The following is a 17600-nucleotide window of genomic DNA, read 5'->3' as shown; positions in this document are numbered from 1 at the left end:
ACTGCCTCCTGGCTTATCTTAATGTGTTTAACTTTATTTTTTAAAGATGTTTGAGAAGATTGAATTTTCTTTTAAATTGGCCGTGAGTGCATGTGTGCCAAGGCTGCGGCCCAGCCTCAGCTAAACACTGCCTCCAGCAGCCCTGAGGTAAATAGGATTTGAGACCCCTGTTGTAAACTGACGTAATAATCTCGACATTTTCTCGGCAAAAAAGTTACTTTACATAATTTTAATTATATGCAACCAATATACATGTTGGAAATAACTGATGTATAGGTTCAAATTAACTGATGTACTATATTTTGAGGACGACAACCTGCTACATTTTTCCATTGCTGTGAAACTTGCGGCATATTTAACGATGCAGCTAAAATATATATTTTTTGACACTAGTGGCTATAAGTTTAAACCTGCAACAAAAACTTTATCAAACGTAATAGTTAAAACATGTCCATTCCCTACAATGCACTGAGGTTTGGGTTTCGACAGATACCTCCAATATGTAGACTTTCACTTCAGTGTACGCAGAAAAAGAATGTACCTTCATAAATATTTTATTTCTTTGTATTACATACTTTTAAAAATGTAAAGCACATTGAGATACCTTGCGTATGAAATTCACTGTCGAAATAAAGCTGCTTTGCTGTGCTTTCCTTTACCTCAATTGTGAGTAGAAGACGAACTTTCCTTGTGCGTGTGTATATGTCGCTAGTTTTTGGTGCGCTGGTAGCAAAATGCAACACACCACGCACAAACGCAAAACATTTTTAATTTAATTCATTTAAAATCTTTTACAAAAAGTCCATGTGAAGGTCATTCTTTTTTTAGGTCTCCCAGAGGAGGAGTGTGAAAGAATCAACCATAACCGACAGATTTTAAAAGGCTGGACCACTACTTGAGGACAACAGCACAACTTCAGCGGTAACTTGAGCATGCATGCATTGAGAGCAATTGAGAGACTGAAATGGTGTGTCACGGAGATATTCTGAGGCTCCTCAACTTTAATACTGAAGACGACAACTTTAGTAGTTTAAGTGAACGGGGGGCTGATTTTGTGTTGTTTGAGCTGTTTACTGCCGTTACAGTCAGTCTTTGGAAATAAGGTATGTAAATAAACATACAAAATCTGTGTGAATAACTATTTTAAGAACATACCGGTAAGTACAGTATATATATATATATATCTGCAGGATATGAGCAGGCACGGCTAGTTTATTGGGGGGGGGGGGGGTGTACAACTCAAAATAGAGTGGGCGCAGCTTTTTAACCGCTGCATGTCTCGTCCGGAAAATACGGTACATTTGAATTGGGTAAATTAAAAAAAAAAAAAAAAAAAAAAAACTTCTTTAGTGTGGTAGAATGACTAAAACAATTTGAATTTAAGGTACATGTACACACATGCTGCCTCAGTAGCTCCTGCCGGTGGCTCCCTAAAGCGTTGAAGTAGTCACCAGCCAGCTCGCCCACCGTCAGCGCTTCAAAGGTAGCATTGAAGTCATGCGTGCGTTGGAAGCGTAGCAGAGTCTCCTTCAGGTTGCCCCAGCGACGCACCTCGGGTTGAGGGCTACACACAGATACAGAATGGGGGGTATTTAAAAAAATCACCTATTTACAACAAAAATTAAATAGCAGCGTTGACACGATCGGGATTTGGAGAGGGTCACCAATCAGCGAGTTTAAAAAAAAACAATAACTGATCCCCTCACAAGATGGTGCAATGAGTCTATTGAAAGGAACTGTTTGTTCACTGTATATACTTGTGTACTTAGTTGTTCAAAAAATATATTTACAATAAATAATTGATCTTTGTTAATCTATTTGTTCATCTATTTATACCAGCGAGTCATAGTGAGAGACAGAACAAATTAATGGTCTTCTATTAAGAGAGCAGTAAGTACATACAGCAATTGATGCATCTACTTTTTGTGACATTTTTGTCTGTTGGTGTGCTGTGAGATTTATCAGTTGTAAAGTACCAGTATGTGCTTTAGCTCCAAAAAAGTTGGAATTCACTGTTCTGGTCAGGTCATCTGTTCAACAGAACGGCAGCATGTTTACACACAACCACAAGCGTTATTTCAAGCCTGTGGGCTACATAACATTTTGTTGATGGCTTGCGATCCATATTGCATTGAAAGTATGTGAACAAACAGTGAAGAAATTAAGTATTTGAACACCCTGCTCAGGGTTCATACTCAGTCTGACCCAAAAAATTTAAGGGCTTTTTAGGGCCATTCTTAGGGGCTGACAGGAAAAATTTAGGGCTGACGTGGAAAAAATTTAGGGCCGATACGAAAAATTTTGGGCCATCGTGGGAAATCAAGAGTGCCGTTCTTGGTTCATCAAATATTCCAGTACCTCAGTACCTGTGACAGTGATCACCTGTCGCCCCTTGTGGTAGTTCTCATTGATATGACCATTGTCAACGTCTTCACATAACAGTATACAGAATAACAGTAGATTCTAACTACAATTGCAACTAGATACACAAATGTCTTCTACTGATGTCTGTCTCAGCACCCCTACTCAAGCTCCTTGAGCCTATCCAGTGCCTCCTCTATTTGTTGCTGCAGAGGTGCCAAAGTGGCTCTCTTGTCCTTTGCTCTGCCTCTGAGTGCATTGGCCTCGGTGATAAACCTCAGATTCCTCTTTTCTTCTGCGTCCTCACACAGCCTGTCAGCCTTCTCAATAAGTGTAGCTATGTCAGTCTCTATTCTGGCTTTTTTGGCTTTGAGGCAGTAGAGATGAAAAGTGGGCAGCGATGCCAAATGTAGCCAGGTACGAAGTCTTCCTTTCCCCACACTGGTAGTTTTTAGCAATGTCACTGTCTGGGAACATGACTGCAAACACTTTCAAATTATTTTCACAAGATTTGTAACTGTAATGGCTGCAGATCACTTTTAAAGTCCACACGATCTCTGCCTTTAACGAGTCCGTCTTCGTGTATTACACTACGTTCATAAAGCCTGACTTCTGGCTGGACAACTGTAGGTGCGCATTAGGGATCGCAACTGGTTACAAATAACCGGTTCTAACCGGTTTTCGTTTTTTTTTTTTTAAACCGAAACCGTAATCGGACTTTCGAAATCCGTTAAAATTTCCAATCATTTTTTCTGGTTCCGGTACTCCACATTGTGCTATTTTTTCAACATCATTTCCACTTTTTTCAAGTTTCGCAGTTAGAGTAAAGTTGGACTCAAAAGAACATTCAGTTAAATCAAAGAAACATCAAACATGGCATCGAGGAAACGCTCCAAAGTATGGGAGTAAACTTGTTTTATTGGCAGACATCAAAACACTACTCGCATAAAGGGGGGAACTCTGCGAACTCGTCACTCCAGAAGAGCAACAAGAAAAACAGTCCGTGCGGAACCCCGCACCCCAACTTGAGGTCCCGCGGGTTAATTATGTAAACACCACTATGGTACCGGTTTTTTGCTACAGCTGTTCGGTTAAAACCGGTTATGAAAGTAAGCGGTTTGTTGCGATCCTTAGTGCGCAAACACTTTCGAATTACTTTCACAAGATTTGTAACTGTAATGGTTGCAGATCAATTTTAAAGTCCACACGATCTCTGCCTTTAACGAGTCCGTCTTCGTGTATTGAACTACGTTCATAAAGCCTGACTTCCGGCTGGTTGAAGTCGATGACTGGACAACTGTAGGTGCGCATGCACTGCCAGTACCACTGCCTGAAGTTGATGCTTCACTGTCTTGATATAACAGATTCATACCAACGGAAGATGAGAGAGTCTTCGCCAAATCAGCGTGTCTCCTGTTATTCCGGTGCGACTCCAGCGCTTTGATGCCCATCTTTTCAAGCTGGTAACTCTGCTTGCACAGATTTCAGTAAAACATGTGCCGATCTTTTGGATCTCGACGAACCCAGCTCCCAAACTCCTTACTTTCAACCCAAGCTTCTTGAAAAATGCACTTCCCCGTGATACAAGTTGGATCGATGAAAGAACTACGCTACGTCGTAACGAAGACGAAGTGAAATGCCTCTTCACGGAAACAAACAATGGAATATCGACAAGATGGCGACTAGTTGTCAACACGGTGACTTCCGTTGACAATTTCCAGCTGATTTGGACGCCAGACGGATCGCAATTTTTTTTTAAATATTTATTTTTTAGGGAGAATTTTGGCGGTAGAGGTCCTCCCTTTGATTTTTTTTTATTTAAGGCCTTTTTAGGGGCTTGACCGGTTTTCACGGATTTTAAGGACTTTTAGGAGCCCCTAAATGCACCTTCGAAAATCTAGGGGTTTTGGGGACTTTTAGGGCCGTGTGCGAACCCTGCTGCTATATTTCAAGTTCTCCCACTTATGGACAGGTCTAAATTTACATCGTAGGTGCATGTCCACTGTGAGCGTTAATCTAAAAAGAAAAATCCAGAAATCACAATTTATGATTTTTTTTAACGATTTATTTGTGTGATATAGCTGTAAATAAGTATTTGAACACCTGAGAAAACCAATGTTAATATTTGGTATAGTAGCCTTTGTTTGCAATTACAGAGGTCAAACGTTTCCTGTAGTTGTTCACCAAGTTTGCACACACTGCAGGAGGGATTTTGGCCCACTCCTCCACACAGATCTTCTCTAGATCAGACAGGTTGCTGGGCTGTCGCTGAGAAACACGGCGTTTCAGTTCCCTCCAAATATTTTCTATTGGGTTTAGGTCTGGAGACTGGCTAAGCCACACCAGAACCTTGATATGCTTCTTACGGAGCCACTCCTTGGTTTTCCTGGCTGTGTGCTTCGGGTCATTTTCATGTTGAAGGATCCAGCCACGACTCATCTTCAATGCTCTCACTGGGGGAAAGAGGTTGTTTCCCAAAATCTCAGAATATATAGCCGCGGTCATCCTCTCCTTATTACAGTGCAGTCGTCCTATCCCATGTGCAGAAAAACACCCCAAAGCATGATGATATCACCCCCATGATTCATAGTAGGGATGGTGTTCTTGGGATAGAACTCATCATACATCTTCCTCCAAACACGGTAAGTGGACTTATGACCAAAAAGTTCCATTTTGGTCTCATCTGATCACAAAACTTTCTCCCATGACTTCTCTGTACCATCCAAATGGTCATTGGCAAACTTAAGACGGGTTTTGACATGTGCTGGTTTAACCAGAGAAACCTTTCATACCATGCATGATTTCAAACCATGATGTCTTGGTGTATTACCAGCAGTCACCTTGGAAACGGTGGTCCCAGCTCTTTTCAGGTCATTGACCAATTCCTGTCGTGTAGTCCTGGGCTTCTTCCATTTTCTAATGATTGCTCCAACAGTGGACCTTTTTTCACCAAGCTGTTTGCAATTTCTCTGTAGCCCTTTCCAGCCATGTGGAGTTATACCATTTTGTCTTTGGTGTCTTTGGACAGCTCTTTGGTCTTGGCCATTTTACAAGTTTGAGTCTTACTGATTGCATGGCGTGGACGTGTCTTTATGCAGCTAACGACCCCAACACAGGTGCATCTGATTCAGGATAAAACATGGAGTGTAGGCGGACTTTTTAAAGACGGACTAAAGAGGTCTTTGAGGGTCAGAATTCTACAGACATAGATAGACAGGTATTCAAATACTTATTTGCAGCTGTATCACACAAATAAATCGTTAAAAAAATCATACATTGTGATTTCTGGATTTTTCCTTTTAGATTATCTCTCTCACAGTGGATATGCACTTACAATGAAAATTGTAGACCCCTCCATGATTTCAAAGTGGGAGAACATGCAATATAGCAGGGTTTTCAAATACTTATTGTCTTCACTATAACTCAAGCAAGCCTTAAACAAACGTCACCGTCTTGAGCACCAGGTGACCACCACTGCCCCCCCCCCCATTTTCTTCTTATAACACAGTCAGCACAATCCACTCGAGCTGTCATCCCCATGGTAACGAGTGTATACTGTTGCATTTGAGTTAAATAGATAAAGCCCAATTATCGTAAAAAACGGGATGCAGTGCTATCGGAACACAAGATTTTATTACACTAGTCTGTTAATAGTGAAAGAGCAAATGTCTTGCAGTCTGATCTACGCATTACATGTCGTCTCAGCCGTTTTCTTTCTCCCATGCCGCTGACATTGTTTCAATTAATAACTTTACTGGCTGGCCATCTGATATTTACAGTATTATATCAAAAGGCATGAACAAACTACATATTACGTATGTAAAAAAAACTAACTTTGGAATTAAGTTACACTGTGCATGACGGCGATGCAGAGTAAATGTATTTCTCAGAGCCCATCAATGACATTGATTTATCCACAAATTTTGACATCAAAACCGATCGCCTGGTGAGCAAAAAAAAAAATCAAATTATTTCCCAATCAAATCACCCATCCATTTTCTGAGCTCCACACAGGTACGGCTGGGACTCTACACTCTCACACTCTACAACTGCTCCACCATCCCACCATAAATAGATGACAGAAATGGAGAATGATGGAATGCAAGACTTTTTTAGAATCTAGGATTACAACTGATTATTCAACCGACGAACAATGTATTTTGTATTACTAAACAATAGTATTCATGTGATGATTGTTTTGTTCATGATACTGACAATCCAGACCTGAGCATTAAGTTTAATTTTTTTAGTATTCAAGCAGTATAACTTGGTTATACACTTATAAAGTTATGTTTATGTTGTATTAAAACTTGCAATAAAAAATAAATTTAAATCATTTTAGTTTTGGAATTTAATGTCAAACTGCTTCTTTATAAAACAATGAAAAAGTACAGGAAATATGAATATTTACCTTGCAAATTGATTTACAAGGTGCACTTGCTTCAATTTACTCTTTGTTACCTCCTAATTTGAAGTGAAACACTGCTGTGCTCAGAGTAAAAATACATTTAGCAGTCACTCACATTTGAAAAATGTACAGGTGTGGTCAGTCATGCCCGCAGATATAAAGTTATGGGTGTGATTAGTGATGGAATCTCAAGATCTTAAAATAACTTACTGAGTTGTTCTACCAGAGTATGAAGTTGTTACCAATACCATAATTATAATTTATTGACATTGCACCCAGATATTTTTAAAGATGTCAATAGACATTCAATTTCAAAACTAAGTATTTATATAATTAAATCATTTCATCATGATGAACTGTTATACTCAAGCGTAATTTATGGCGGTATTTATTATCAATCCATTGATGAAAGCTAGCACTAGATGATCTATATCTTCCTAAAGCATGTAGAGGGGAAAAGTTTTCCAACTTCAAGATAATGAAAATGACCGTTCACATTTAGATATACGGACAGACTCATCTAATGTTAGAACTTAGATCAGGTCAAAGTAAATCACAATCTCATATTTATTATAGCTAGATACTGAAACATTACCTGTGTCATATCCCAGAAATGTTTTTAGTGTAACTGAATTTCCTTTGACATGGCTCATGATGTTGATGACTTTCAACGTAAATACGCTCGCAGTACGTGAAGCAGCTCGGAACATGTGCTTTTGGCGTAACTTCTGAAAATGCTCAGTTCGATTAACTTGCATTTCCTATTTCCGGGTGAATACGAATTGTTGAGGATCAGGCTTCTTTTGTTACCAACATTTATGAAAAAAAACATGTAAATTAATGTCAAGACCAATATTCGCTCTAATTTTTTACGTGTCTAAGCAAACACACAAAGCCCGTGAGCACCCCCTTTGAAGACTATGAGCAACATCAGACATATGCACCGTGGTCAGATCAGTCTCATCCACTGAAGTTACATGGCTCATTCAAAATTCAGATTACAGCATTTACATTTCCATCAGAACATTTCTAAGACAATTTTGTGTTTTTGCAAACTTACAATGAAAATGTCAACAAACAAAAAAATACATTGCTAACTAAACCAAGTCAACTATGAACTATAAATTTGAAGGGTCGCTTGCAACTTTGTTGATTTTTTTTAACCCACAATGGTACCCCTGTCTATTTTTCTTGGTGTAAAACTGAATTATTGCTTGCAGAATATCTTTGGCAATAAGTGTTGAAAATAGAATGACGCTCCCAAACAGTTTTAAGGTTAATGTTATGTTGCCTCCTATTATTAAAATACAGAATTAGCTTTTTATGCATTGTATTGGCTGTGCTTTCATCCTTAATCAGGCTGTGCCAAGGTGGAATTTTAAAGGTCAAGTTTGATCCCTATGAACATTCTAAAATAGATATTGTAATGAAAAATACAAATACCATTATTCACATCAATGTCTATACGAAAAAATAAATATGAGTAGAGAGTGCGTCGTCCATGCACAAAGTTGCGGAAGCGTCATTCAACAACATCAAAGTGGTCGCCATATTGGCTGCATCCCTGTCCGTGACATCACCCCGGACATTGACCCTTGAAAACACGCGGTGAACCCTACTATGGGAGACAAACACATCCCTTCTGACACAGAAGCGCTTTTCGAAGAAGAAAACATCACACAACCGAATGAAGTTACCAGGGCAATATTACCCTAATGTTTCAAGCCATATCCAGATGATATGCGATCACAGTCAAACCGCTTCCTCGTCCGATTCACTTTCGCGGCGGAGATGAGCCATCAGCCTTGTCAGTTGGGGTGGCTCATTTTCAGCACCGAGGTGGCTTATCATGGCGCCAAGCCGGGCCGCTTTACGGTGTTGCTCATAGCCTCTGGCGTCCGTGATGAACAACACCGCCGAGCCGGGCACTTTAGGGCATTTTCGTCGCACGCGGTTGAGTCATTGTTGGCACCGTTGTTTAGAGCCGCCGTCATCCACAAGCCCAAAGCCCAGCCTTCGCCGAAGCCGTGACTGGCAGACGCGGCGCCTCGGCCCGGAGTGGTTCATTTTCGGCGCGGAGATGGCTTCTCATGGAGTCGAGCCAGGCTGCTTCGCGGAGTTGTCATCGCTCGCGGTTGTGTGCGCCATTGTCGGGAGCGTTGTTCATAGCCGCTGCCATCTGCGAGCCGATACAGCAGTCGTCGCTGGCGAGCCCGACGCGCACATCGACACATTTAGCACGCCTGTCATACGTACACGGATCTTTTGTTACATTATGAGAGATCGATTAAGTGGTCCGTCCGTTAGTAGCTGTATACACACCTACTTGTAATTTGGAACCTACGAAGCTCTAGTCCTTTGTACCTGTGCAATCTATTTTTCACGACGAACCGGGTCTCTTGCAAATTTATGAAGGGTAAATCCATCCTCCCAAGTGTTTAAGCAATGTCCAGTAATGAAAAGAGCCGGGATTTTGGCTAACACGAAGGAACAACAAGCTACTTTCCCGGAGGTAAAACTAATAGAGACAAATGAGTCCACTTGAGGGCGGTCCTGCCATGTACGTCACTTCCTGCTTCTTCTCGAAAGCAAATCCCTCGAGAGGATTTTCATGGCGGGAGTTACAAAAAAGGTGTATACGTCAAAATCATGTTTTGTTGTGAAAAAACGCATGGGTAGGATGGCGGTTTTTCATTAATAACATACTAAAAATTATGCATTTCATGACAGTGGCCCTTTAACATGAGACACCATCTCATCCTGTACTTTCTACTTTGGATTCAGACCAGACCTTTTTTACTCAAAAAAAAAAAAGAGAAAATCTCATGCAGTTTCACCACTTTTTCTGCTATTATTCACATACCCCAACATTCATTAAAGCAACAGCGCTTCTTTTTTTTTTTTTTTCCTTTTACCGTTATCGAGAGTAAACACAAGCAGCATGTCGAACTCTCTTTGCTCTACGTTGCCAGACTGTGTGGATGGACGGTGTTTGTAATTATGAATGTACCCCTTTTAAGAGCCCAAGGGGGGCGGAGTCAGGTAATCTAGCAGGAGACCTTGTGCTTCCATGTTAAAAAAAAAAAGTCAGGCTGTGGTTCACTGCGCTGGATTGGTTTTCATGTGCAGTGAGAATGTCTATGTATTTCTACTCGTAACAAATTTGTGTGTGATTTTTTTTGTGCTCAACTGTGCAGTTTTGCGAGTGCGATGGCGCGAATGCACTCGTCAATTGTGAGTGACTGATTTAGTCTGGAAGCCAGCTATACAGACTAAGTTGTTTTGTTTCCATCATGGTAAGAGGTGTAAACCATCAATAACAGTCAAGAGGACCCAGGACATTAATTATATGACAGATTATATGTGTGTTTGTGCATGACTGAGTGTGTATTTCTAGTTATTCTATTTATTTCAATTGCACGTGGAGGCAGCAATCATGAAGAACTTGGAAGCACAATGATGATACATTATATACTGTAACAGTTTGCTCAAATGAGCTAAACCTCATTCAGTTTGAGGATGATTTTGAGTCAATTTATTTATAATGTACAAGGTTCCAATTGATCACAGATAACGAACAGGGATTAATAACATTACACAGTATCATTGGTTTACAACAGTCTTGACATACAACATAAGTTAAACTGAGGAGCTCCTGTATTTGTCTTTTTTTCCCCATTCACCATCATCTAGTCAGGTTAACGCTGCTGCCCACTTAGCAGTAAAGGCTAAAAACATTAGCACCATTCAGGCAATTTTGGGGAGAAAAAAGGCAAATAACACCCATCTCTGCCTGTTAAAATGTGTCACAAAATCTGAACGGCTGTTTAATTTCAAAACAGTTTGCACTGTACATCTTGCAGTGCTAGCGTACTATATTGCCCATACATGGGCGATGTCTCTCAGAATCAGCTTTATTGGTCAAGTGTGTAACTTAGGGCTGAAAACTGCGACCAAAAGGGTCACATATGCGGCCCTTTTATCAGTGTGAGCAAGTGAATATTTCATGTGGTCACACTTTTGTGAGTTCATTTTTTAATGCTCTCTTAACACTACTATATAAGAAGTGGTTGTTGAAAGTTGCTGTCTCTTTAACTGCTTTCGCCAATCTGCGCCAGCATCTTATTATGATTGGGAAAGAGTTACCCGATTTATAAATTCATCATAAAAAAAACAAATCAATAAATGAATCAATTATTAAATTAATCAGTTTTCACCTTACTTTATCAGGGTTCTACACTAACCTTTACACTGGTAGAACGAGTCCTACCAACATTTTCCCGTTGGTCAGATGAGCACATAATTTGGTCGCACCATTTTTTGAGGTACAGCATGACCATTGCATACCACAGTTTCATATGAAGACTGACAATGACTTGAGATATATGTACCCACGCTTCTGTGAACAAGAAGATTGAAACCAACAAACAGTAGAAACAAAACAGGTAAAAAAAAAAAAAAATTGTTAATTTGTGCCCTGCGATTGGCCGGCAACCACTTCAGGGTGTACCCCGCCTCCTGCCCGTTGACAGCTGGGATAGGCTCCAGCACTCCCGCAACCCTCGTGAAGATAAGCAGCTCAGGAAATGGGTGGATGTATGGATGTTTATTTGTTCACGACAGAGGGGCCAGTTTTTTTTGCAGGGATGAGAATGACCAATTTGGAAATACACTTAAAATGTCTGTCGATTGGGGGGGGGAGGGGTTCCTCCTGGATATTTTTTGCTCTTATCGGAACACAGAGTGCGCCGCACTTTGCCAGGAATGTCCACTTTTTGTATGTGCTCGGTTAGACATGTTGAAACCGTTTTCGGTCCTATCTGCACACTTTTTTCAAGCCATGCCCGTCTGAAACAGTTTTTGATTCCAGCATTCTTGTCAATTGCCCTCCCTCGATCGTCATCCTTTTTTTCTAACACTTTCGCCATGGTAAAACTTTGAACACACCGTCGCTCAGTTCGCGCTATCTAAGTCCCACACGCCATTACTTGGCTAACTAACAAGTTACACTGCGATTTCTGAGAAAACATGTACATGCCAATGGTGAAACTCAATTAACCACTAACACGATTGGATCGTGATACTGTATATCTCTGTTGTCCAATCGAGTAATCTGCCACAAACAAGTTTTAATGTTTATGTCGCAAAATGCAAATATTTACACTACCAAACAAGTTAGAACGGCATATGATAGTCGTGCTTGTGCTAGCACTAAGCTGAACTTGCAGCTCGGAGCCCACCACCGAGAGGCAGGCGCACGATACCCTACCCCCACCCCCTTGAAATTTTCTCAACTGATTTGCGGTTATCTCGAGAATGGTCATTTTGGTCTGAAAAAGTTGGAACTCTCCCGATCGACGGAAAATTCTCATCCCTGTTTTTGTTAGTGATTTTAAGGCCTTCCCCTGACAAAAACATTTCATTTTGATTAATTTTAGTGCACCATCACCATATAAAAGTATAATTTACTTGATGAATAAACAAATTTATCTTTTTAAAATCAAAATACCAAACAGAACATAGATAAATGAACCCAAATGCAATTCTTACACTTTACTTTCAAGATAATTTGTTTTTCTATACAGTGCTCTCTAAGACTTTAGGCCTTTTAACTATGCATACCCAGTACCTGTCCATGATATAACCAGGTTACTGACAGACAGATAAATTTCTCAGCTTCATAAAAAAGTTAAAACGTCTGTGGATGACTATAATAATCAGGGATGAGAAAGACCAATTTGGAAAAAACACTGAAAATGTCTGCCTTGGGGGGAATTTCAAGGGGGGCACAAATTTTTTTCATAAAACACTTCAGACATATATATATATATATATATATATATATATATTTGAATGAGACAGAGAGCGATCATGAAATATAAAACAGTGATAAAATGCATAATCTACAGCAGTGATTTCCAACCTTTATAGAGCCAAGGCACATATTTCACAATTGAAAAATCGCATGGCACACCAGGAAAAGTAACTGTCACCAAAAATGGATCAATTAATTACTGTATGTACTTCTGCCATCTTAGGAAGAGGATTTTTTTTGTTCAGTCTGTCATTGTGCCTCACTGGGATGAATAGATGAATAAGGGGACATTGTTTCTCAGAATAAATGTTTTTTAAGCAATTATATAAAATAGGATTACTTCCCACAGCACACCTGAAGAGCGATCACGGCATACTAATTACAGATGAAAATGGACTTTCGTGAAAATTCCCGAAAATAGAAATGCGGCCACTGAAGGCGTGAAGTCCTGTTAGGGGAGTTCGGGGGCATGCTCCCCCAGGAAATTTTTTAAAAAAATGGATGGCTGTGGTGCATTCTGGCGATAGCTGTGAACAAAATTCTGACAAACAATGAAAGTAACATTTCTAAGTCGTGACCCCAAAAAATAAATGAATAAAAATTGGGCAGAGGTTTCCCAAGGGCCAAACCCAGATTATTTTGCCCCCCATCCCCCTATCACTGGATAGCACAAAATCACGTTTAAACATACATGCTTAAAATATGACAGTTGATCTCAAGACAAATGAATTAAGTGTAATTCAGTAAAAAGACATCTAAAATTGTCCTTTCCCCCACATTATACATATTATAGTATAAATATTGAATATACACAAAAATATATTCTAGAATTTTCACACCATACAGCAAAACATGTTAAAGAATTTAATCTGTAGTAATTACGATTAATGTTTAAGTCTCAAACTTGTTACGTCGCGTTGTACTGATACACTCTACCACATTGTTCACTACCTTAGATATAGATCTAGTCATACTAATAGCATAATGAGTTGCCTTTATATATATATATATGTGTATATATATATATATATATGTGTATATATATATATAGCAGTCCCATATCTACACGTGTCGCAGATAAAGTTGCGGGTGTGATTAGGGATGGCCTTAAAATAACTTACTGGATTAACATAACTAAATTAAAAATAAGCAAATACATAACTAAAATAGAAAACTAAAATTTCAAACTCAGAAATGCTAATTTCCAATTTCAACCAATATTAGTAGACCATGATATAAAATGGTATTTAAAATTTTTCATCAATAAAAATTCTTGATCTGACAAACTTTATCTGACGAAAACTTAAATGCACGGGCCTGTCAAGGAATAAACATGAACGGTCTATACCTGCAATGTTTTGAAGATGCTGAAAGTTTAGTTCAACATAATCGGTGTACGTGGCAACAAGCTAGCGATACATTGTAACAAACATTCCTGTCGCCAATCGTGATGTGTTGTTGTGTGTGAGGAGCGGGGGGGCACCATCGCCGCGATTGCCATAAATATGAGGACGGCTTGCTTGAACGCGCCTCTATGTGCATGCGCTCGACGTGTTTACGTGAAGCAGCTCTGAACATGCGCTTTCGGCCTAACTTCCATACATCCTCGGTACTGTTAACTTGCATTTCCTGTTTCCTGCTAAATACCGGTTGTTTTGGAGCAGGCTTATTTAGTTAACGTTTATGAAATAAACACGTAAATTAATGTCAAGACTACACAAAATAAGCGACGTCTTGAGAGAATGCGAGGGGAGCGCCGTTACTGTTACTTGTGTTAGTGCCTCAACTTGGCTACGCTCGTGAGAGCAAAACAACGAACTCAAACACAAAGTTATATCTATGCCGTAGTAAACAGAATGCTTCTCTAAGAAATGTTAACATCAAAGTGAAAATATCGATGAAATACTGCCAAAGTGCTGCTAGAAATCGGAATGTTGTCGTTATTATAAACACCAATTTGGTCTATAATAACATGCAAACAGATAGCAATGCCGTAAACAGGTAGCAATGCCATTTTCCGCTATCACAGCTGTGACTAATTTCACGACGAATGTTGCCGATAGATGCTGGCAGCCGTTTTTGATCACAGCCTCGCCCCGCATCAAGCTGTACCCCCCCTCCCGCTTCCCTAATTTCTCTCAACGAATCTACACGTATCACAACAATGACATTTTCAGCTGAAAAACTCAGAATTCCACAAATCTGCAGAAAATTCTCATCCCTGAATAACGAATAAAAGGAAAACGACAAACAAATTAACAAGCAAGTTTGGCAGTTAGCACTATAGTCAACTATGTGCACCAACGGTTGACTTTAACATAATAGAATCAAGGATGACTTCACGTATTTGCACGTTCCTGCGCAAATACTTCATTCTCTATTCGTTACCTCAAAAATCTCAAATGCATCAAACAAGCTTGACATCCCACATGGGTTCAAGTGGTGTTCGAATGATCTTATGACTCCAAAGTGGTCAGATTGGGAGTGAGAAGCCAATTACCTGATGTTCATTTTATGGGTGCTGAAGCCCAGGAGAGGATCCAGCACCAGACTGGTGGCCAGGTCATCAGTCTCACACAGCTCCTTCACACTCATTCTAGTGCAACAGTCCATCACTTCCCACCATCAGCATGCTGCAAAAGGTTACAGACATGAGCAAAAATTAAAATAAACTTAATAAACATTTTTTAAAAAGCCAAAGAAAAAGTTAAGTAAATAGATTGCAGGAAATCTGTTATTTGCAATTCATTTTGTAATTAGTCCCTTAACATATTAATGATACTCAAAACATCCATCAATTTTTCCAACCCGCTAATCCTTACAAGTGTTGTGGGAGTGCTGGAGCCTATCCCAGCTATCATCGGGCAGGAGGAGGGGTACAACATCAACGGGTTGCCATCCAATCACAGGGTACATAAAGACAACAGTTGCACTCACAATCACACTTAGGAGGGATTTAGTCTCTCCAACTAATGAATGTTTTTGGGATGAGGAAGGAAACCCACGGATGCATGGGAAGAACACGGAAACTCCACACAGGCGGGCCCAGGATTTGAACAACGGTCCTCAGAACTGTGCGGACAATATTCTAACTAGTTGCTCCACGGTGCCACCATAGTAAAAAAAAATCTAAACTATTTCCACTTATGGACAAACTGTCAAACAGGAACATAAGTGATGCCATAGAATAAACAACTGCCAAATGAGTTTTGCATTGCAGAATCCAAACTGTTCAAAATTTTACTGTTGCACTCGTCTCCCTTCTTCCCTTCCTCCATGTTTTTGCACTAAGATTAAGGCTGTAGATGTTTTAATTGGAAATGCCATTAAATACCTCCCAATAGACAAGCAGTTTGTGTTGCATTTCGTTCCTTTACTGTATCCAATGTGAACTGAATGGTGACATCAAATCCAAGGTACATACCAAACTGGGATAAGTTGGGTTGTATTTAGCGATCTTTTGCTTTCTGCCCTCCATCCTTCCTTTGTGGCTTCCTTTCCTCCGACCTTTTTAATCATGCAACCTTCCATCTTTCAGTCGCTTTATCCTACTCCTGTGTCTTTGTTCCTTCACACCTGCGTTTTTACTCACGCATCTGTACAGCATTTGAACCTGTTTTTTTGGCCTTCCTCTATTACTTTCCTTCGAACTCAGACCTGCTTTTTTTAAATGCATCTTTCGACTTCATTTTTCTGGTCTCAGACCATTTGTCATTATTTAAGGTACCTGTAAAAAAAAACAAGTTAGTTCAAAATGTGCGTAGGCCTAGCAACCCTGTACATGAACGTGACTTTACAGCTGTAACACTACCCGAGGGCAAACCTCACTACGTTGTGACCCCCCTAATTAAAGCAATTTTAACATCCAATGACAGTACAGTATGGTAATATAGACTGGCCTTCGTTAATAATCAGCGACAATGCATCCTCGCGTTCAAATATTGTCACAACGTCCCCCAATCGGGATGCATAAAGTGTCAACGAGTTCATTACTGACCAATGGATTTAGCGCGCAAGCTTAGCATGTAGTATGTACTGTATGGCGGGTCGTCATCACAAAACAATCACATAATAGGCGGCCGATTCGGACCACCGCGCTATAAAAGCCACGATGTCAGCCTCGGACAACCCACCTGGGAGTCCTTTCTAGTCAACGAAAGTAGGAGCGGCAGGTGGAGTAAGATCCCCCCTAAAAAAAAACAAACAAAAAAATATCTTCGCCTGGGTAGCTAGCCTAGCAGCATGCTAACAAGCAAGCTAGCTGGCTAGCTTTCCGCCCCGGATTACACTAACACTTCTGGAATGTATACTGGCAACCCGGCGTGAAAATATCCGCGATTCACTCAACAACAGTGTGTTGTCTTTGCTGGTTTGTGTCTGTAGCAGGTCAGCGTAAACAAGCTTCGTCAATGAGAAGCGTTTCAAAACAAAACAAAAAAATTCAAAAAAAAAAACCCCTTCGTCTTTAGTAGTAAAAGTTGATCAGCTACGCTGCAGCGCAACCGAACTCCTCCATATTACAAACACGCCTATCCAAGACCCCATTCGTTGGGATCAGGCTCAGTCGGCCAAATCAAACGCAACCGGTTTGATTTCGACTGTAATGATTGGTCAGTGTGTACAGGGCAGATGAAATATCGTGTTTATAAACCGGAGGTGAGCAAGTAACCCATCCACATAGTGACTCATTTTAAGGAAGACCATTGGTAGAGTCTCACGTCAATCTGACAAATCCACGCACCAGGTTGGATTTTCGAGTCTGATTGGCCAAGTGTTTGTGGGAGGGCGGAGTTATTTTTTGTCGATACGGTGAAAGCAAGGAAGGATTATAGTACAGTGGCCTCTTTATGGCAACACGAGTATTTTTACCACATTGGCCCCCTCCTGCAATTCGCATTTTAGCAATGCAGTGCTACTATAAGGGGAATGTTCGAGAATTCGCTTACCACTAAGCAATTAAAAATAGATTGCAAGACGTATTCGACTTGCTTCCATCACAGCAGAAGCAACAGCAGC

The 17600-nt window shown here is 40.2% G+C and overlaps 1 protein-coding gene across 4 annotated transcripts in view; it reads right to left on the bottom strand.

The window, feature by feature from the left end:
• Window positions 1–17600, bottom strand: part of kmt5c (lysine methyltransferase 5C) — a 34561-nt gene extending 16961 nt beyond the window's left edge. Inside the window, exons 1-4 of one of the 4 annotated variants that reach the window (XM_061845942.1) lie at window positions 16718–17238; window positions 16009–16311; window positions 15085–15217; window positions 1399–1564 (exon numbers count right to left, since the gene is read on the bottom strand). In XM_061845942.1, coding sequence (XP_061701926.1) covers window positions 1399–1564; window positions 15085–15197 — 279 coding nt within the window. In that variant the 5' untranslated portion in view covers window positions 15198–15217; window positions 16009–16311; window positions 16718–17238. Of the gene's footprint in view, window positions 1–1398; window positions 1565–15084; window positions 15218–16008; window positions 16312–16717; window positions 17239–17530 lie in introns of those variants that run through there. The other 3 variants (XM_061845943.1, XM_061845944.1, XM_061845941.1) reach the window with 3 other exon arrangements.

This window comes from Syngnathoides biaculeatus, chromosome 16, assembly GCF_019802595.1.
Source record: "Syngnathoides biaculeatus isolate LvHL_M chromosome 16, ASM1980259v1, whole genome shotgun sequence".
In the NCBI taxonomy this organism is placed as follows: domain Eukaryota; kingdom Metazoa; phylum Chordata; class Actinopteri; order Syngnathiformes; family Syngnathidae; genus Syngnathoides; species Syngnathoides biaculeatus.
The sequence above is the reverse complement of the archived record's forward strand: the minus strand, read 5'-3'. Positions and strand labels throughout refer to the sequence as shown.